Source organism: Equus przewalskii, chromosome 11 (genome assembly GCF_037783145.1).
Source record: "Equus przewalskii isolate Varuska chromosome 11, EquPr2, whole genome shotgun sequence".
Classification (NCBI taxonomy): Eukaryota; Metazoa; Chordata; class Mammalia; order Perissodactyla; family Equidae; genus Equus; species Equus przewalskii.
In genome coordinates, this window is record NC_091841.1 from 26,939,714 (window position 1) to 26,960,570 (window position 20,857).

Here is a 20,857-nt window from a genome sequence, read left to right on the forward strand (position 1 = left end):
GGTCTTTCTCGGGACGCCGGGGTCTTTCAATAGACGGAAGGGGCGGGGCTTGGGCCGACGAGGTCGTCTGCGATCCTAAATGCGGCTGTGCCGCCTCTCAGGTTCCCAGATGCCAGCGGCGGACGGATCTCTGCCTTCGAGGGATGACGGGGTTTGGGTTGTTGGTCGCTGGAATGAAGTCCCGTTTCGAAAGAAGAGACTAAACACAGTGGGGGTTGTTGCCCATTTTATTTTTTATTAACACGTTCCCTGAGGTCCTCACATCCCCCTCCCCTCTGCGGAAGCTTCCCCAACCACTCACACTGCTTCCTCCTCAGGCTTCTCCACCTGAAAGGAGCTCATCTCCATCACCTGCCACCTGTCAGCAAGCTGGGGCCTGTTCTGAGGGTGCAGCTGGGGCCGCAGCTGAGGGTGGCAGGGTGCTCAGAGCCAGTTCATCCTGACCCAGGATGCCACCTTGGTCCTCAGTGGTCAAAGGGCCACTGGACCCGAAGAACTTCACCATGGCGCACACCTGTGGCAGCTCTGAGAAGGTCTCCACGGCCAGCAGCATGGCCAGGAGCCCCAGGAGCAAGTAACCTGGGGAGGAGAGGTTGCTGGGGCAGTCTCAGGGTGCTCATGATGCTCCCCACCCATCTCCCAGCCTGTGACCCACCCTGGCACCTGGTGCCACTCACAGTTCTCTTAACACTGCCACCTGGGTTCTTCCAACTACAACTCCCCACACCACACCCTAGCCAGGGTCCCTCTACCAATGAGGCTCAGCCTCCCCAATGGTTTATGGGAGTTGTAGTCCAGGCTCCTCCTCCCTCCTCTTCTCCCCCTTGCGCTCCTTGGCAGCTGGACTCACCGAGAAGAGCAAGCTGGCCAAGGTGGTAAAGCACTGGATGCAGGCTGCGGCCATGGGCAGGTAGCAGGTCCCCCAGGCCAATGGTGCTGAGCGAGCTGAAGCAGAAGTAGATGGCCTCCAGCAGGCTGCAGTCGCCCTGCACGCCCCACAGCACCAGTGCTGGCAGGAGCACGAAGGTACCAGCCACTAGCAGGCCCAGTCCAGCTGCCTGCAGCAGCGCAGCCGTGGTCGGTGCCAGCTGCCAGCGGTTGGCAGCCCAGGCACCTGGGCGGCTGAGCAGAGGTAGCAGGCAGTGGCGCAGTGCAGCCATAAGAGCTAGGGAGGCAGGTAGCCCCAGGGCTGCATAGATCACACAGAAGGCCTTTCCACCTGCCGATAGTGGGGCCATGTGGCCATAACCTGGCAAGGAGAGACACATGGGCAATGAACACTTCAGTGGGATGCCTGCTGGGGTCCCCACTACCCCCAGCATTGCCTCTGGCAGAAGGCTGCCCTCTGGTGGCCAAGATTGCTGGACCTGTTCAGGCCCACGCTCTGTCTGGTCCTGCCTTTCATTCACTGGGGGTCTTGGGCAAGTCCCTTAACCTCTCTGGGCCACTCTTTTCTTTTCTGGAAAATGAAAGGATTAAAAGAGACAGTCCCCTCAGGCCTCTTGTAGCTGGAACAATTCTGAGAACTGCTGTCCTGCCCCAGAGGGAGCCTGGCTTTCTGAGAGATTCCTCAGCTCTGTCCTTGACCGATACTTCCAAATTCACTGGGCAGAATGCCACCAACTCTTTCATTCCCCAAAGGTGTATCAAGTCAACCTGTGTGCTAGGGCTTGCACTGGAATCTGAGTCTGTCCAGTGCCTGCCATCTGGTGGGGGAAGCAGGCAGGAAAATTAGGACGCTTGACTTGAAGAACTACATGACTGCATGAGAGAGGGCTTCCAAGGCCAGAAAAGCATGTGCGAAGGCAGGGGAGGTGAGAGAGTGGGGTGTGCTGGGAGAACAGGATCAGCTAGTCCAGAGGCTGTAAACTCAGACGTCTAGAGCAGCCAGATGTGAGACAAGAGGGAGTGGTGGGGACTGGGGTGGACTGGAGAACATGTGCTCTGCCCAAAAGGGCAGGCCCTGTTCCACTCCAGCCAGTATGTTGCCTTGCAGGGATTCTGTCTCAGTGCAAATAGGTTTCTCGATTTTTCCAAAAGAAGTTGGAAAACAGACATTAATTAAAAAAATATTTAGACATAATAAAAAATATTTAGGGGGCCGGACCCATGGACAAGTGGTTAAGTTCGCATGCTCCACTTCGGTGCCCCAGGGTTTTGCTGGTTCGGATCCTGGGTGCGGACTTGGCACCGCTCATCAGGCCATGCTGAGGTGGCGTCCCTCATAGCACAACCAGAGGCGCTCACAGCTAGAATATACAACTATGTACTGGGGGGTTTTGGGGAGAAGAAGAAGAAGAAAAGAAGACTGGCAACAGATGTTAGCTCAGGTGCCAATCTTAAAAAAAAGATATTTAGATACAAAACAAAAGATATTTAGACACTGCGAGACTAAAAACACCAGAGCTGTGGGTCCCATTGCTTTATTTCTCTGGGCCTTTGCACATGCTGTTCTCTTTGCCAGGCATTCCTTCATCCCTCATCTCTGTGCCCTCTTGCCTTGGCTAAAGCCTCATCAGGACTGCCTCCCCCAGGAGCTTTCCCTCACACTCCCTCCCTGAGTCGGTGGTCCTAATCTGTACCCCCCGGGTTCCCTCCAGTTCCCTGCATCCAAGAACCCCTCCCACAATACGTGTTCCCTGCCTTGCTTGAGGCCCGTGGAGTCTGGGCACCCTTCCTGGATCTCACAGAGTGCCTGGCACTGGGGCTGGGTAGAGGCCACACCCCTCCTGGCAGCTGAAGTTGAGGTACCAGTTGGGGTGTGCTGGTGTGGGGAGCCTGAGCTGTGAGGTCAGGTCTAAGAGGGCCTGGGTTCTGTCTGGCATTTTGGGGCTGGGCGAAGGGCTGCACCCCCAGGGACCCCAGGGGCCCCCTCCTACCCGGCTGCCTGGCGGCCTTACCCGTGGTGGTGAGGATGCTGGCAGCGAAGAGCAGGGCTGAGGGCAGATCCCAGTTCCGGGCCTCTGAGCCATTGCCCAGGCTGGAGACCCCATGGGCCTGGGCTGCCAGGACGGTGCTCAGCAGCTCCTCCAGTGCCCCAGGTGGCAGGCAGGCCCCGTACTCCTCCTGGAAAGTGGCCCGCTCGGCCCTGAGCTTGGCCTGGACCCGGAGTGCTGGAGGCCCCTCCAGGGCCTGGAGCACCGCTGCCCCAAGCCCCAGGACCAGCAACTGGGCCACAACCAGTAGTCCATACCTGGCCCAGGGCCTTAGACCCCCCATGGTGTGCCGCCCGGAGTCCGAGGTGCTGTGGGAGCTGGCTGCTCCGCTGCAGGCACCTGGGAGGGGCTGGGCAGGGTGGGGCTGGGAGAAGTGCTGTGTGGGCGGCTGAAGAGGGAGGGAATCCAGGGCGCAAGCTAGGCCGAGCGTGCATGGAGGGAGAGGACGCAGCTCGGACTTGGAAGTGAGCTGGATCACTCCGCCCAGCTTCGGGGGCAAGATGTTATTTGCCCAATTCCCCTCAGCTGGGGTGGTGGGGGCGGGGTGGAGGAAGGCGAGGCCCAGAGAGCTAAGTGGCTCAGAATCACACTGCAGTTGCTAAGTCAAGGACGCGCTCATTCAGTCATACGTACTCCATTCATCCACTCGGCAGGTGCTTAGATCTGAGGACACCAGGGAAGAGGACAGACACAGGTCCCTTCCCTCCTGGTGTTCACACAAGAAACCTGTCAGCAGGGGAACGTGACAAGTTCACATTGTTATAAGCTCCCTGCAGGAGAGAGTTCTGGGGGCAGGGGAATGTCACAGGGAAGGCTCCCAGTCTAAAGAGCGACATTTCAGCAGAACAAGAGCTTGGGATGTGAGAGGAACAGGGGGCTGGCTGTGGGGGAGGGGGAGGGAGTAAGGACACAAAGCTTGAGGACAAGTGTGGTCCGGGGACCCATGGTCGGGTGGGGGGGGGGGGAGGCTACTGCAGGCATTCTGGATGGATGGGTGGCAGCCTGAGCAGCAGAATGGGCGAGAAATGGTGGGATTGGGGATGGGCAGGTGGGGACAGGGGGCAGGACACCCAGCACAGCCCCAGCAGATGATGCTCCATTCCAAGTCCTTCCCCAGAACCCTTGGTGCCCGAGCCCCCACCCCGCTGAACCTGCTGGAGCAGTGACTGTGGCTGCCATGGCGCGCGCAGGGGAGGGGGAGCCAGGATTCTACTCCCATAAACCATGGCAGTAAGAGAAGCATGAGTGGAGCCAGGTGCCAGGGGGGTCACCCCTCCTGCATCCAGACCATGGGATAGACAAACGGAGGACAAACCCAAAGATGCTGTGGGCTCCTGAGTTTAGCCAGCTGCCTGGGGTAGGAGCGGCACAGCCAGGGAAGGCATCCCAGGGGAAGAGAGGCTGCAGCTGGACCCCCAGGACAAGCGGGGGCCACCCAGCAGCAGGAACAATCGAGGTGAATGCAGTCACTTGAAACGGTGGGAAAGGCCTACAAGGTGGGGAGAAGGTGGGTGAGGCCAGCGCGTGTGTGGGTGCCTGAGGCCAGTGGACTCGATCCCAGGAGAGGGGGGTGGCGCGAGGCATCCCCGCCCAGACCCAGCCAACTGCCCAGTGTGCTGGGGGCAAGAGGTCACCAGGGTCATGTGATAGATTGGCTCCCCGGTTACCTCTAAGAAAGGTGACAGGCTGTGCTTGGGGAGACAGCTTGGGGAGTTTATTTGGCTTCATTGGATCCCGAGGCCGAGGCCCCAACCCTGGCCGGGGCAGCAGGAAGGCACCCAGAGACCCCTGGCCCCAGATGACCCCCAGGGCAGGGGGGGTCCAGGCACTGAACCTTGGGGCAGGGGCCACAGTAGCAGGACTTGGTCAAAAGTGCTGGTGACAGCTGAGGCCAGCCCCTCTCCCCTGCACCTCCCCTCCTCCCTGCACCACCCCTGGGGGCAATTCCCTGAGACAGGCTCTGGTCCTCCCAACCAGCTGGGTACAGTGTCGGGCCCCAGTGGGGCAGGTAAGTCGGGGGACCCACAGGTTGCAGGTGTGTGGGGGGTGCAGGCCCCCATCCAGTGTGAAGGCTTCCTGTGCAGTGTAGTGTTCCTGATCCCCAAAGAGGGCGGTCTCTGGGGGAAACCAAGGCAACTACAGAGATGTGCCCGGCTCCTGTTCCAGTGTATGCTGTGGCTCCTTCAGGGCAGCGGGAGCGTGGGGGAGCAGCCTGGCCCACTCAGGGCCCTGCCTCCGGTGCCCATGGGGCCTGGGCACCCATGTCTTTGGTCTGTGCCCTGCAGTCCTGAGGGCCCCCCCGGAAGGGGTTGGCAGGTGGAGAGTCCCAGAAAGGGTCCGAGTCTGGGAACAAGGTCCAGGGCGCCCGGCGGGGCGTAGGCTGTGGCGAGGGCAGGGGCGAAGGCCGTGGCCCAGCTGACACGAAGCTCCACGGGTCGATGCGGCTGCGAAGGGGTGAGGGTCGAGGTCGGCTGATGAGGCCCAGGGGCGGTGAGCGTGGGGTGCCTGGGGTGCCAGGAGCAGAGCGAGATATCCCTGGTGGGGGCGAGACAGTGCTTCCTATGAAGGATGGGGGAGGGGGCACAGGGTCAGACAGCCACCAACTCCTGGGTGTTCCCAGGACGCACTGCCCTGCGCTGGGCCTCAGTTTCCCCATCCGCACAGTGAGCTACTTGACTTGTAACTTCCTCATTCCCTTCTGCCCCATGGTGCATCTGTTTATTATGTTGTGGTTACCGGCCAGGGCATGCATCCCAGCTCTGCTCACTTTCACTTACTGGTGGGAGCCCTGACTCCTTGGATCTCTCTGTGCCTTAACTTTCCTCAACGAAAAAATGGGTATGACAGGAGTACCGAGTTCACAGGGCTGTTACAGTTAAATGTGAATCTCTCTAAAGCACTAGGACAGTACATGGCACAAGGAAGCAACCAGTAGGAGTGTGCTGTCATCATAGTTGTCACCATTGTTATTACACTTCTATTATTTCACAACTGGCCTGGCCGGCCTCACCCCCTGGCCACTGGGGGTCTTAACTTAGAACTCAGTTCCCTAAATCCGTGCGCAGCGCCCTGAGGGTCCGGTTTGAGGTCCAGCAGACAGCTGCGTCCCGCCTTACTGCCCCGCATGACCCCATCAGCCCCTCCCTGCCATGCCACCGCGCAGGCCTGCCTCGGCCACTCACCGCGCCTCTCCTCGCGCCGGGGGCTCTTGGCGGATGGCTGGCCCGCGGGGACAGCCAGCTCGAGCAGCAGGGGCGCGGGCGTGGGCGGGCCGGGGGCGTCGGGGCTCAGCGGGGAGGCGGGGGCGTCGGGCGTCTTGGGGGAGAAGCGGATGAGCGGGGACGGGGGCGGCTCGGCTGCGCACGGCGTGGACAGCGGCGTGGGGGGCGTTGGCGGCGGCTCCCCGCGCTCGCGGCCCGGGCCCCCCGGCGGCTGCAGGTCGCGGCCCAGGCCGAGCGAGGCGAGCAGGGCGGTGCCGCGCAGCAGCGCGCGCTGGATCAGCTTGGGCGTCCCCGAGCTGCTGCCGCGCTCCGAGGGGCTGGGCCGCCGTGGCTCCTCGGGTTCCGGGCTCGGCCGCGGGGGGATACCTGCCGGTGGGGGCGCGGGGGACACAGGTTAGGCCATCTCGGGGAGCGGGGGGCAAAGGGGCCTCTCATTGGCCGTGGAATAAGAACTGAGTTCCGCTCCCAACATTCTTTCTTGGCTCTGGTGCTCCCCCAGCCCACCTGCCTTGCCCATCTCGCACACACACGCACGCACAGACACGCTGGCCTTGCAGAAGCAGGTGTGTGGGGAGGGCAGTGCAGGCTGAGGAACCAGCAGGAGGGAAGCCTGGGAAGCAGCCAGGCGCCCTGGAGCTGAGAGATGGCCCATGGACCGAGAAAGAGAGCCCCCCAGGAGGCAAGCTGTCAAACCACAGTGGGCCTCAGTGGCCTCAATGGCCAGCCAGGGGCATCTGCAGGGCCCCAGGGACCCGGCTGGCCCCACTGACTGGTACTGCAGCCCTGGGCCCATGTCTTCCTGGCTGGGCAGCCCTGGCCCTTCTGCACACCTGCTACTCCAGCAGTGGCTTCCACACAGGTCAACTGCAACGTACACAATAGCCCCAGGAGGGACGTATCACTGTGCCTATTCCAGAAATGAGGAAACCGAGGCTCAGAGAGGTCAGTTGTTTGTGCCAGGGGTTCAGAGAGGTTAAGGCTCTTGTCTAAGGCTGCACAGCCAGTGAGGGGTGGAGCTGACTTCACTCCAGGCAGGGGCGGCAGAGCCTCTGCTCTCCACCGGTTGCCCCCAGTCTTTGCTCTGGATTTCAGAACATCCGTGTCCTACTTGTGGGCCTAGGGTTGGCCTGACTCCACTCTAGAGCACCTGGGCTGGGACTGGGGAACCCATCACTGAGGAGGTAGGGGGGTCTGTGATGGCCTCCCACAAACCCCAATCTTGTCAGGCCCTCCTTGGTTCCAGAACCTGCCATGGCTCTCTGTTGCCACTTGAATAAAGTCCAGGCTCCTTGGCCGGGCTTTCGAAGCCTCTTCCCTCCTCCTCGGGCCAGGCATGGAGTGGGCCTGCCTGAAATGGAGCACTGGGCTGGGTGTCCAGGGGAAGAAATGCAAAGCTGGGAAAACTGAGCTTCTACTATGAACCAGGACTTGACTGGGGCGGTTGCTCTCGGCCGCAACCCTGACCCGGTCTGACTCTCATCCACCCCTCCCACGCCCCATCCCCATGGCCACTGCCTTATAAAATGCGAATCTGCTACAGCCAAGTCTATGCTTAAGAACTTCCCATCAGTTCCAGGCCCTTCCTGAGCTGCTTCTGACCTGCTTTGCCAGCCTCATTCACTCAGTCATTCAACAAACATCTGCTGACCCATGTCCTGCAGCTGCACTGGGTTCCACAGACCCGGGGGATGCAGGCCGGGCACTCCCTGGCTCTCAACAGTCTGAGTTCCAGCCAGGTTTCTTCTTCCTCAGGTCTGGTGAGCCCTACACCTGCGCACACACTATTCCCTCTGCCCAGCACACCTGTCCAACCTCAGCTTACAGAGATCCCTTATTCACCATTCAAGACCCAGCTGAGATGTCACCTCCTCCATGAAGCTGTGATAGTGTGATTCATAATCAGAAATATATAGTTGGTCTTCATCTCATTCCTGGCACAGAGCTCCTAAAATCCTTGGGATTTCCTAAGTGACAGCAATCAAGGTGAGAGGAGTGTCTTTTGTTATTCACAAGGAACCCCTTTTAGCCATACCTGAGTTCAAATGAATGAGGGAGCTTCTGGACAGCCCCTAAGGATGGGGTCTGGTTGCCAGGGGAACCAATCAGGTGATTAGAGGGTTGGAACTTCCAGCCCCCACCCTCTTCTGGGAGGCGAGAGGGACTGGAGATTGAGTTCTGTCCCCCAGTGGCCAGTGTTTGGATCAGTCGATCAGGTCTATGAAATAGGGTTTCCAAAGAAACCCTAATCGAAAGGGTGCAGAGAGCTGGGTTGGTGAGCACATCAAGGTGCTGGGAGTGGCGTGCCTGGGGAGGGCAGGGCAGTGCTGTGCCCCTTCCCACAGACTGTGCCCTATGCATCTCTTCCATCTGATTGTTCTGGATCTGTGTACTTTATTATAATCAGGTAATTTCGTAAGTAAACTGTTTTCCTGAGTTCTGGGGGCTGTTTAGCAAATTATTAAACCTGAGGAGGGGGTCGTGGGAGGTTGGTCAAAAGCACAGACGACACCCCGGACTTGTGACTGGCATCTGCAGTGGGGAGGAGCGGTGTTGTGGGACTGAGCCCTTGACCTCTGGGCTCTGCCGCTAACTCCAGGTAGACAGTGTCAGAGTGAACTGAATTGTAGGACGCCCAGAGAACTGGTCAATGTGGGGAAAAATCTCGAATATTTGGTGTCAGAAGTGGAGTAGTGTGTAGAGGAAAACCAGAGTTTTTTCCTCTTCTTGAAGCCTTCCCAGGCCACTGTGGGTGTCTAACGCATTGATGCCTGGCTCACGAAATGCATCAGTACCTGTTTGATGGAAGAATCCATTCTTATAATCCTGGCAACAACCACATAAGATTATCATTATTATGTCATTTTACAGGTGAAGAAACTGATAATTTATAGTGAGTTTAAACAGAACAAGGGAAAGACATATTTAAAATAAGCAAGGGAAATGGGACAAAAAGAAGTGAAGCTGGAGGCCAGTACACAAAAGGAGTGGAACGAGGTTCCTGCAGACAATGGTCTGAGAAACTGAGGTTCCAAGAGTTAAGTGACTTGCCCAAGGTCACTGGGCAAGGATTTGAATTCACCTCTAAGCTTCCTGGCAGTAAGAGTTGGCAACCCTGTTATTTAGGAGAAAACGGCACAAGCATGCTTAACCCAGAGATGAAGGTGAAATCGCTTCTGTGGGGCCTCAGGGAGAGGACATGGCCCCCGTGGAGTTAGTGGCTCCAGGGCAAGAATCCTCCCAGTGTAGACTGACTATACCATCAACATACAATCCACTGTGACCAGCTCCCTGGGGGCCAGAATCTCCGGGTGGGACGGGGGCGGGGGAACGACGACAGATGGGGCTTCCCAGTGGTGTGGCTTATGCCTGGGACAATCTCATAGGGCCCTCTTTGATTCTCAGCCAGGCTTCTGACTCTGTAGGTGGCTGGGAGGTCAAGGTCACGTACTCTCGTGGGCCCAAGATAGTGACTGGAGTGTGGGCTTGAGCTAGGGGACCCAAGTGCTCAGGTAGCAGCTGGGCTGCAGCAGGTGACGTCCCTGCTTGAGAAGGATGGGGTCCAGACGCTTGTGTCCCTGTGCCTGTTCAGAGAGGCAAGGCCAAGGGGATCTGCAGACCATGGTCAGCGCTGCTTCAACCTACATGCCTGGGTCGACAAGACTGATTCACATCCTCCACTGGCCCTTCTGGCCTGGTACTTTCTAGAGCAGGTGAATCCAGGCAGCCCCCTTGGCCTTCTGATTCTCAGTTCAGTGCCTGAAGCACAGCCAGCTTGGGGCAACGCAACTGCTGGGGCAGCAAATGGTGCAGCAGATGGGGGTCCAGGGCCCTGCCTCCGGAGTCAGACCTGGGTTCCAATCCCTGTTCTGCTGTGTGCCCTACATCAAACCACTTAACCTTTCTGTGCCTCAGTTTCTTCCTCTATAAAATGGAGCTAATAATAGTACCCACTCACAGTATTGCTTGGCATGTAAAAAGAACCTAATAAACGTTAGCAATTGTTACCACTATTGAAAGCAGGTTAGGTAATGGCGGAGGTGATGGGCTGGGTGGGGTGAGAGGAGCGAGGCTCAGTTGTTCGCCAAATAGGACTCTGCTCTGATGGCAGCTAGGCCGGGCCCTATATTTTGGCTGGGAGAAGCAGGTGTAGCTGGGGACTCTGAAAGAGCCATAAGCGAGGGAGGCTGCACTTTTCTAGCCCTCACCAATGCTGGGCAGAGCTGAGCTGAGTCCTCATCCCTCTGACATGGGAGCCCCACTCGCTGCCCCACCCCCTAGCTTCCAGGCAGTTTATAGGAGAGAAACCCCTTGTTCAAGAGAGCTTCCTTTCCGAGCAAGCTCGCTATGAGCATGGGAGCCAAACTATCTCTGGTTCAAATGCTCAGCTGGGGCCTTTAGTAGGTAAGCTCACCTCCCGGAGCCTCAGCAGCATCATCGTCTCTAAGTGGAGATGATAACAGCACCTCCCTCACAGGACTGTATCATCATGGGGCACAGGAAGGCCCAGAACTGCTCCAGAGGCAGGGAGAATGGGCCTGGGATCCCCACCTGCTCAGCTTTCTTACCCTCTTCTCCTCCTTGGGGCTCCCCAGAAGGGACTCTGAGAAGCACAGTGTGGCACAGCTGCCTGGCTGGCTCCACTCCACAGGGGCAGTTTCCTTCCCCTCTCTGGGCCCAGCTTCCCTTGGGTCGCAAATGGGGGGTCTTCCCCTCTACTATCCCTGTCTTCCTACAGTTGCCTGTCTTCCTTCCCTCCCTAGAGCCTGCTGAGGGCACAGTGGCTGCCACAGGGCCAGGCCTGGACAGGGGGACCAGACTCTGGGCCCTCTGAGGTCTGGGCTGTATCCAGCTCAGTCATGGGCCAGACCTGGGTTCTAGGAATGATCTGCCCTGCCTGCTGGCTTCTTGAGGCCTCCCCATAGTACCCACAGAAGGAGTGCAGCAAGAGCCTGCTTGGGCGAGACACACCACTCACCGTTGAGTGCTGGGGGTGTGGAAGGAGATCCTAAGGGGGAGGAGTCATCTGAATCCAGGTACCACGTGGCTTCGTCCATGCGGGACCTTCTCCTGGGGAGAGGAGGAGAGTTGTGCTCTGTGAGTCTCAGGACTGTTGGGAAGCAGGTGATGCTGGGGTGGGGGGCACTCAGGCACTCACCTCCCATTCTGGGCTTCCCCAGGCTTGGGGGAACTGGGACCCCAGGCCCAGCACGCTCGCCGCTCTCCATTGCTTGAGTCCTCTAGACGTCGGGGGGACTGGCGGCCCCACGCCTGGCCTGATTCTGCAGGCTCCACTGTGGGGGGAAAACCAGTAGAATCTGAGCTGAGTTCAGGAGCCCTGATCCTCATCTTCCCATCATGAAAGTCAAGCTCCAGGGGCAGGGGAGCAGGCTGGGCCCCGTATCATTCCCAGAGTGGGCTCTGGGCCACAGAGAACTGAACAGAACTGGGACAGGGTAGGTGGGTTTGGGTCCCGGGGCTGGCAGTGGGGTAGGACATCTCATTTAGTCCTTCAGCTGGCATTTGCTGCTGGGTAGTTAGTAGAGACCTTGGGGCAAACCGCCTGGGTTCCAATTCTGGCTCTGCCCCTCATTAGCTATGTGACGTTAGGCAAGTTACTTTTTTCACTTTATTCATCTATAAAACAGAGATAATAATACTAATGATAGCTACCTCACAGGATAAGTGTGAGGAATTAAGCTAACACTAGCAAAGCATTAAGGAAAATGAGTGGTGCATAGTGTCATACAATTGTTGGCTAAAAAAATTAGTAAAATAAATGCTGCTTGGGGAACTGAAAAGTACAATCTAGACGGATAGGAGAGGGACCCTGGGTGCGGGGAGGAAGACGAGGAGATAGTGGGTGGGATCCACCTCCGAGGACAAGGTTTGACAGAAAGATACCGGGTGTGGGGAAAGGCAGGGGAGGCGAGGTTTCTTACACTGGATGGCCCGGAAGCGGGGGAAGGTGGGTGAGTCCCCAGCCCCGACCTCGAAGACGTTTCTCCTCCTGTCCAGGCCAGGCGAGGCTTGCACGGTGATGCGGTGTTTGAAGTCTGGGGTTGAGAGGGGGAAGCACGGTGCAGGTTTGTGGGGAAGAAGAGCCAGGATCCCAACCAGGATCCCAACTCGCCGGCGCCCTGGGCCGGCTCCCCGGCCACGCAGGCAGTGTAAGGATCGGGCCTGGACGGTGGCTGTGTGACTGGGGCCAGTCTCACTGCCTTCCCGCGCCCCAGGCTCTCAGTAAGGAAAGCCACCGCCTGGACTCCACCACCCAGAGGAGAGCGGCGGAGCAGGAGATTCCCGGGAGCCGGCCCGCCCCGCCCCTCGGCCTCCCCAGAACTTTCAAGAGCCCCGCCCCTTCCCGGCCGCAGCCACTCCCAGACCGACCTGCAAACATTTCCGCCAGGACCCGCCCACAGACAGAAAACCCACGCTTGGTCCCGCCCCTCCCGGCCTTCAGCTCACTGGCCCACCCACCAACACCCTAAGCCAATCCCAGTGCGGCCGGCACACAGGCCTGACCCCGCCCCCTGCCACGCAGCCAATGGCGGGCGGCGTGCTGGGACCCGCCCCTTACCGAGGGGCATGCTGATACGCTCGCCGCCGTCGCGCGCGCGGAGCTTGCTGCGCTTGAAGGTGCCGCGGCGGCGGCGCACGTGCGGCCGCTCGCGGTCCACCTGCTGCAGCAGCAGCGTCAGCTCGCGCTCGAACACCTCGAGCTCCCACTGGGCCAGCAGGTGCTCGCGCCGCCGCAGCTGCTCCGCCTGTGACCGCTGCTCACGCGCCGCGCGGGTCAGCTCCTCCTCGCGGCTCAGTAGTTCCTGGGCCCGGGACAGTGAAGGCGGTGGGGTCAGCCGAGTACGCACCCTGGCGCCCACCCCCACTCTCTGCTCCACGGAGATCGGGGAGACACTCCTTCCCGGCGTTCCCTTCCAACCCTGAGACCCCGACTCCTCCCACCTTTTCCTTGGCCCGCAGCTCATCGAAGAGGCCTTGGATCTCACGCTTCCAGCCTTCCTGCATGGAATGGAAGGAGTCCCGCGGCATTTCCCGCAGGACCTGCGCCTCTAGTGCCTCCAACTGCTGTAGGATGGAAGCGAAGTCGGGCCTGCGGTGGGGGTCCTGCGCCCAGCAGTCTGGGGACACGGAGTGGAGGAGGGACAGAATAAGAAAGAGTCCGTGGGTGGATGTGTCCTGGGCCAAGGAACTCTTCCACTCATCCTCACCCCCACCCCCTGCCCCGTCCCCTTACCGGCCATAAGCTGTGCGAAGGGCTCGGGGCAGGTGGATGGGATAGGCAATGTGAGTTTGTTAACTGCCACTCCGTAGGCCACAGCAAGGCAGTCGATGCCACGGTAGGGCACCTCCCCAGTCAGCAATTCCCACAGCAGCACTCCAAAGCTGTGGGCGAGACAAAGGGTCTGTGTCCCCTCCTCTACTCACTCATTGCCATTTCACCCCAAAGCAACCAGGGTCCCTCCCTCTGGGCTCTGCCTGTCTGCCCAGCCCTAGATTTTGGCAGCCACATCTGCCCTCTGCAGCCCCGTAGCTGGCCCAGTCCAGCCTCTACCCAGGCCGCACCTCCAGACATCGCTGCCCTTAGAGAAGGTGGAGGCCTTGATAACCTCGGGAGCCATCCAGGCATAGGTGCCCGCAGCACTCATTTGCGTGGTTTTGTGCCACTCGCGGGCCAGGCCAAAGTCCGTGATCTTCAGGGTCTTGTGCTCCATGTCGTCTCCCTCAATGGGCTGTAGCAGCAGAACTGGGGAAGAGGAGGGCAGGACTGTGGGTGCTCCAGGCTCAGCTGGTGGGGACAAGGGAAGAGCTGGGAGCAAACTGTCATCCAACAGACATCCTGGCTGGGCACTGGGGGCACTGAGGTGATCTTGCCCTGCAGAGCTCACAGCTGGGGTTGGGGTAGAATCAGACAAAAATAAAAATGCCAGGAATCATTTACGGAGGGACAACTAGAGGCCAGACCTTTTACACTCAGCTCTAGCATCCACACACACGCACACAAATTTGTGAGGTAGACACCATTATCCCCATTTTACAGATGACGAAATAGCAGGGAAATGACTTGGCCAAGGTCATACACAAATAAAGCAGAGATTCCAACCTGGTTTGTGTGGTTCCAAGGCCAGTCCTGTAACTTTTTCCTAATACTGGAGTGAATAGAAACTGGCAATATGGCAGCCTCTCAGCTTTTGTGGCTCCGATTTCAAGAGAAACCCATGTCTTGTCATTATGCTGAGGCAGGAGTGTGAATCAGAACCTCCCTCAGTGGGGAGCAGGCGGGAAACCGTTGGCAAGAAGGAGGCCCAGCAGGCACCGCAGACCCCTGGCACCCATATCGCATGGTGGCCAGTGCAGCCACTCCCAGGGGAGAGAAAGACTCTAAGACTTATCTGCTGATGCCTTTGGATAGAGGAGAAAGGGAGGGTCTAAGAAAGTAGTGGGTCTTGGCCAGAAAGGAGGAGCTTGGGGCTAATGTAGGAGTGGATGGTCAGACTTGGCAGGGGCTCATGGCTTTGGCCCAAATGGGGCCACCAAACTCTGTACAGAGAGGAGAAGCAACAGCTTGCAGATCTCTCAAGACAAACATGGCTCAAATGAGAGAAGTGTTAGAGGAATAGAAAGAGGACAAAATCAGAAAGTCATCAAGAGTCTGAAGGGGCCTCTCTGCTTTTCTGGGTAGAGCTGAGGGCATCACAGAGAAATGACATCCAAGCCAAGGACATTTCTGAACACGGGTTGTTTCTGGGCACACTTCTCAGCAGTCCTGCTCGGGGTCACTGCACCAGAATAAGGGCAGCACAGGGTACTGGGGGTGGGGCAGAGGGGATGGGCGCCTAACCCAGCCTGGTGAGTCAGGGAAGACTTCTCAGAGGAGGTGGCAGAACCAGCATATTCACTTTTCTAGGCCGAAAGCCACAACCCCTGCTCCTGCTGCTGGCCAAGTTCTCTGGGCCTCATGGGGGCATCTGGCACTGCCGCCCAGCCCCTCCCCACTGTCCTTGGCTCCTGGGGCCTCTGGCTGCTTGTGCTGTTTCCTCCAGGGCCTCCCCACCCTCAGCCTTTTCAATGCTCTCAGAGCCTGGCCTCTCCTGAACCTCTGCCACCGCCCCCGGGCTGTCTCGGCTGCCCCCTCCCCATTGGCACCTCCCACGTTTGGAGTTCTAGGCTAGAAGTCGATTCAGCTGCCCAACAGCTGCCCTGTGCCCTCAACAACCACCTTCATCGTCCCACGGTGCCTGGCAAATCTTCCTGCAATTTCTCCTAATTCAGAGAATGGTCCTGCATCTACCCTCTCCTCTGAGCCAGACCGGGGCTGAGTCCTGAACAGTAAATAAAGTCAAGGATGATGACAAAACCCACCTCTGAGGGTCATCCTGAGTACTACACAAGATGACACTGTCTAAGGCCTTGGCTCGGGGTCTGACATCTGGTGGGAGCAACTACTAAATGCCAGCGGTCCTAAACATTCTGCCCACTGACATCTCTCGTGTCAACTCCGTCCTTTCCATCCTCTATCACAACTTACTTCCCCCTTCACAACAGCCTCCACCCTGTTTAGGAAGCCCTATACAAGGTCGTTCCAAAGAATCACAGTAGGCTGGGGGCAGGTGGCTGGAGTGGGACCAGGCAGAGGGGTCTGTGTGCTTGAGTCAGGGACGGACTCCCGTCTCCTTTGGTGCCAGGACCCACCCATCCTCTTGAAGACCAATCCCTGCTGCTTCCTGGCTGGGTCTCTAGCCACTTGTGGTACCTCGCAGGCTGGAGAAGCCCTTTCTGCACCAGTATCTCAGGCTGGGAGGCCAGCCTCCCCCTTTCAGTCAGGTAATCTGAGGTCCAGGGAGGGGCAGCAACTCACCCCAAGTCTCAGGACTTCTTTGTACTGGTGGCCTTTCTGCCACCTCCTGCCCCCAGCTCCATCTGACACCTGCATCTTCATCCTCACATCCATGTCCCCACTCGTTTTTCCAAGTGCCTCGAATCTGTCCCAACCCGAGTTGCTCTTCTGGGGTCTGTTGTACCCTTTGGGGTTGGGGTGGTCAGGGGCCACCTGGAGGAGAGGGGGCTAGAGATCCCCAGGCTCCAAGCCCCCACTGTTGGCTCCCTGGCCACTACAAGGGACCTGGTCCCCAGTCCCCTTCCTAGGCTGGCCTCTGTGGGGCTTGGGAGTGGCTTAGGCTGCTCACACCTCTTCCGCTTCCCTGCCATGGTCCCTACTTCTCCTTTCTGGGAGGCCTGGGCCAGGTCTCAAACGGGGGGGCTCCTTTTGGGGGAGAATTAGGGGAGGTCAGGCCCAGGCCGGGCTGGCTGGTCAGTCCTGTGACTCGTGGGCCTGGAGAATTCCCCCTCCTCTCCCCGCCAGGCTTCCTCACAAGGCCCCCATTGTCCAGGAAAATCACGCCATTGTTTCCTGCCTGCGCACCCCCAGCCCAGGGACTCCCCCCCAATCCCGCAGACAGCACCCCGGGCCTAGGACTGGGGTCTGCGAGGTGGGAGGCCAGGCTTGGGGGGTTGAGGGTACCTTGGCTACCCTTTACCACCAGCCAGACTCTGGAAGGACACAGGGGATGGGGGGGGTTGGGTAGGGGTATAAGCCCTGGCTCCTTCCTCTCCCACAAACCCCCCACCCCCAGCTCTTTCCTCTCCTGCAGGCAGCTGGGCTGGGGAGGGAGCAGAGGCTGGAGCAGGGGCAGGAAGCCGGCTCAGGGGCAGCAGGAAACGCAGGAAGCGGTGGGGAGGGTGGGGAGCAGGGGCCTGGGCTATTGTTCCATTTTCTCTGGAAAGAAAACTAGAGGAAAAACAGAAGACAGAGTCCCCTCCCCCCGGGCCTTCGGGGAATCCCCCTCAGGCTGGGGCAGGGAGTAGGGGTCCCTAGATGGCTAGGGTCCAGGAGTGAGGCTGAGGGGTGGCCACTGTCCCTTACTATGGGTGAGAGGAGTGGGTGGGAGGGCTGGCAGGCCTCCCCAGCTCCTCTAGCCCTGGCATTGACTCCATGGCACTGGGTCCTGGTGTTTTGCTCCCCTCAAGCCCCTTATCTGTGGCCAGCCCAAGCAAGGAGGCTCAAAATATCCATGCTCACCCCTCCAAGAGCCGCCCATGTTTCTCCTGTAACCCCACCGGCCCCTCTGTACTTCATTTTGCTCTACAGCCTGCACGCTGGGTCCCAGCAGACTCAGCCCTTGTCCCCATGGCTGTGCTGGGTCCTATCTCCTCACCCTTGCTCTCATCAGGCCCTGCCAACAACTGTGGGCCTCTCTGAACGCTGCCTGCTTTTCTTCTGGTCTGAAGCTTGCCTGCTTCAGGAAGCCCTCTAAACCTGTCACTTGCTTGTCTCGGGCCCATGCCGCGCAGCGTGTGGGGCCGGAAATGGCTGGAGATGGAGTGCCTCACTGCTCCAGTCTCCACCACACCCACTCTAAGTGCTGATGCCAGGTGAGGCCGTTTTGGCGATCCAGCCCTCGAATGTCCATATCCACAGCTGAGGACCCACGGCGCGCCGGGCATCAGATGCCAGGGTTTCCCTAGTCCATGAAACGGTTTCACTCTCCCAGTCACTCCCTTTTTACAGAATCTGAAATCGAGGCTCTGAGTTGAAATAACCCGTTAGAGGTCATGCAGCCAGGGGAGGGGTGGGTCCAGCCCTGGTCCCAGCCTTGGCCACCAAGGGTGGCTATCGCCTCTGAGACGTCTGTTCAAGAGGAGCTACCCACCACAAGTGGAGGGGAGAGCCGGGCACCAACAGCACAAGTGTGAACTGTAGGGGAGGGGAGATGAGAAATGCCAGCAGCCAGTACTCTACTCCCTTGAGGTGGTGGCCGTGGCTAGGCAGAATGATTATGGCCCACCTGAGCGATCCCAACTTTTTAACTTGGCAGCTGTAAGCTGGGGTCAAGGACTCCTTCTGGGGCTGGGGCACAAAGGTCTCTGGTCAAGTGGAACTCCCCTAGGGCAGGAGCTCCTGCTTTCAGCAGGTCCCCAGGTAGGCTCAACTGAGAGTTGGCAGTGGGTGTGTGCTTGGGCCATGCCACCCTCCAACCACGCTCCCCAAAACTCACTGTTGTTGGACTTGAGGTCTCGGTGGATGACAGGCACCAGGGCCTCGCAGTGCAGGTAGTGCATCCCACGGGCAATTTGCACGGCCCAGTTGACCAGCACATGGGGGGGCACACGCCGCCCAGCCAGGGCACGGCTGAGGGGCCCACCGGCCGCGTACTCCATCACCAGGCACAGGTTGGGCTCCTCCAGGCACACGGCCTTGAGGGCAATGATGTTGGGGTGTGCCAGCATGGCAAAAAGCCGGGCCTCCTGGCGCACACTCTCAGCTGTCACACTGATGTCCTCATCAGGGTCCTGACGAGCTGCCTTCACAGCCACCAGCTCACCTCGCCAGCTGCCGCGGTATACCTTGCCGAAGCCACCAATGCCGATCACCTCCTCCAGGCGCAGCTCCTGGAAGCTGGCCACCTCGCAGGGGGGCGGGCCGCCGCCCCGAGACACATAGTTGGATGGAAAGATGCCCACCTGTCCGCCCACCTGGCCCGCCCACCAGCCCTCATCGCCTGAGATAGCTGCATCCCGGGACAGCACCTCCACACGGTCACCCTTCCGCAGGGCCAGCTCATCCTGCCCACTGGGCTCATAGTCGAACAGGGCTGTCCACACAGGGTTGGCATAAGCCGCTGCCTTCGGGGACCCCTCCGGCCAGCCTCCTCCGCTGCTGCCCCCACCGCCCCCACCGCCCCCGCTGTTCCATGACCCCAGTGGGCTCTTGAGGAAGAGGTTCTTCAAGGGCTCCATGGCTGGGAGCCGGCGTTGGGGCGTGTGGGGGACCTTCCCTGGGTGTCCCTGGTCCCCACCCCTGCTGGCTGCCGAGGCCCTAGTCCCGGAACTTGGGCATCCGGGCCCTGGCCCTCAGCCCCAGACCCACGCCTCTCTGGGGAGCCAGGAGTGTCGCCTCCCGGCCCCCCGCATCTCGGGCTTCTAGAGGACGGCACCCCAGGGCAGTGTGGTCAGGCTCCCGGGGTGGGACCCCGGGGCCTCCGGCGTCTCACCATGGCTAGCTCGGAGGGGCCAGGGCGTCCCTCAGTTCCGGAGCAGTCCTGGGAGCCTGGCTCTGGCACCCGCCAAGTGTAAGGTGGTGCCAGCGAGGGGCAGCGCCTGGATTCCGGTTAGGTTTTTTTGCACAGGGGGTGGCTGGAGCGTCCCTAGTTGGGCCGAGCTGCCTCTTCCCGGCCCGGCTCCCTCAGCCCGACGGCTCCAACCCCGTTCTCTTCTTCCTCCTCCCTTTGTACTTTGGCCCCGGGGGCGGGAGGCAGAGGTGGAGGGTGGAGTTTCACTTTTTTCCGCTCTTCTCCCTCCTGCAGGAAACAGCATCAGATGACGCGAGCGGGTAGCACCGCTCCCCTCCCAGAGGCTGCAGGCGGCTGGGCCGGGGAGTTCCAGGGTAGGCAGGCGAGGAGGGGCAGAAGGAGGGGAAAGGTAGGCCCGACGCCCCATCACAGCAGGTTTAGGGTCGAAGTTGGTCTCTGCTAAGGACGGGCCATCCCCGCCCTCTGCATACGCATCAGCAAAATGGGGTGAAGAACTTGGCTTGGGAGTGGGGCGAACCGGAGTCTGCTCTTGGCTACGAAGTTGCAGGGCTGTGTGACCCATCCTCTTTGTGCCTCATTTTCTTCATATCTGAAATAGGGGCCAGAAGCTCCGCTTTCCACTGGCGAAGACTGGAGGAGGACGGAATTGGCTGCACCTCAAGCTCTTGGAAGGGGTCGTCTAAGGCTCTCCTCACCTGGGAAACAATCCACTTCTTCACGCCCCTTCCCCAGTGGGCAGAAACCTGAGACTGTTGTCCCGAAATCTGCCCCGTGATAGGGTTCAGAATAGCTAAGCGTCCCTTACAACCGCTGGGTTGCCCCCAATCGCCTTGAGCCTGTCACTTTAAGAAAGACGACGCTTTCCTATTTCGACTATTCCTGCCTGTTCTCGAGGGTCTTCCTCTACACTCTAGGTCTGAGCTCTGACCCGGAAGTAGAGGCCGCTTGGGCAGAGAGACGGTCATGACGTTTGAGGTCCAGCACTAAAAGGGCGGACCAAGAGGGGCGTGCTTCGGCGGCGGAGAGCTCTCGCCCTACCCCTGGGGAGTCCACGCCTCCATCCTTTTCCCCGCCTCCTGTAACTCACTGGGAGAGCTTTACGCCAGTTAACGCCGCCGTTACCCAATGGCCACCCAACTATCCCTTCGGTTCCGCCCGGGGGTCTCCGCGAGCTTGGCGCTGCCTAGGTGTGCGCATGCGCTCAAGCGCTTCTACTTTTGGATCTTTTCCCTTGCACCTAGATTCTGCGCACGCCCACAGGGCTCCGCCGCTTTTTATCTCCATCACCTCCCTGCGCTTGCGCATTCATGCCGTAAGGTTTTCCTTTTCCGGGTCCCAACTGGGCCCGTCGGGCGCATGCGCCACTGCAGGCTGGCGGCTCGCGGCTCCTGCTTCCGGCCTCCCCCTTGGGCCGGCTCCCGCAGAAGCGGGGCGAACGCGGAGCCCTAAGCGAGTGACCTGTGACCCCGGAAGTGGACCTCAGTGTCCCCGGGCTCTCCCGGGCCGGAGCCGAGAGAGCCGTCACCTGTACCCCCGGAGCACCCACCCCACGCCCACTTCTGGATGCCGCCGACGGGTACCCGGCCCGTGCCCC

At 59.6% G+C, this 20,857-nt stretch overlaps 2 protein-coding genes across 5 annotated transcripts; both read right to left on the minus strand.

Moving 5' to 3' along the window:
* Positions 1–213: 213 nt before the first annotated feature.
* Positions 214–4,220, minus strand: KCNK7 (potassium two pore domain channel subfamily K member 7). Its single transcript, XM_008507151.2, has 3 exons — positions 2,901–4,220; positions 851–1,249; positions 214–579 (listed from the first exon to the last, which is right to left on the minus strand). The coding sequence occupies exons 1-3, from the start codon at positions 3,217–3,219 to the stop codon at positions 362–364; spliced, it is 936 nt and encodes a 311-aa protein (XP_008505373.2). The 5' UTR covers positions 3,220–4,220; the 3' UTR covers positions 214–361.
* Positions 4,221–4,628: 408 nt separating this feature from the next.
* Positions 4,629–20,513, minus strand: MAP3K11 (mitogen-activated protein kinase kinase kinase 11). 4 transcript variants are annotated; one of them, XM_070565480.1, is made up of 10 exons: positions 18,229–20,513; positions 13,739–13,919; positions 13,410–13,558; positions 13,118–13,293; positions 12,735–12,978; positions 12,097–12,210; positions 11,313–11,448; positions 11,133–11,224; positions 6,119–6,523; positions 4,629–5,495 (listed from the first exon to the last, which is right to left on the minus strand). In XM_070565480.1, exons 1-10 carry the CDS (start codon positions 18,968–18,970, stop codon positions 5,158–5,160), a joined length of 2,577 nt encoding a protein of 858 aa, XP_070421581.1. In that variant the 5' UTR covers positions 18,971–20,513; the 3' UTR covers positions 4,629–5,157. The 4 variants fall into 4 exon arrangements, with proteins under 4 accessions (XP_070421581.1, XP_070421582.1, XP_070421579.1 ...); XM_070565481.1 differs by having other exon boundaries at positions 4,629–5,471; positions 18,229–20,511; XM_070565478.1 differs by having other exon boundaries at positions 13,739–13,961; positions 18,229–19,479.
* Positions 20,514–20,857: the final 344 nt, after the last annotated feature.

Excerpts from the sequence above, each read along its gene's own strand:
- KCNK7 (XM_008507151.2), bottom strand. The coding sequence starts at position 3,219 with ATGGGGGGTCTAAGGCCCTGGGCCAGGTATGGACTACTGGTTGTGGCC. Across the intron at positions 1,250-2,900 it reads CAGCATCCTCACCACCACGG|GTTATGGCCACATGGCCCCA; the intron begins GTAAGGCCGCCA and ends TCTCCTTGCCAG. Across the intron at positions 580-850 it reads TGGCCAGCTTGCTCTTCTCG|GTTACTTGCTCCTGGGGCTC; the intron begins GTGAGTCCAGCT and ends TCTCCTCCCCAG.
- MAP3K11 (XM_070565478.1), bottom strand. The coding sequence starts at position 18,970 with ATGGAGCCCTTGAAGAACCTCTTCCTCAAGAGCCCACTGGGGTCATGG. Across the intron at positions 13,559-13,738 it reads AAGGGCAGCGATGTCTGGAG|CTTTGGAGTGCTGCTGTGGG; the intron begins GTGCGGCCTGGG and ends TCTCGCCCACAG. Across the intron at positions 5,496-6,118 it reads CCGGCGCGAGGAGAGGCGCG|GAAGCACTGTCTCGCCCCCA; the intron begins GTGAGTGGCCGA and ends CATCCTTCATAG.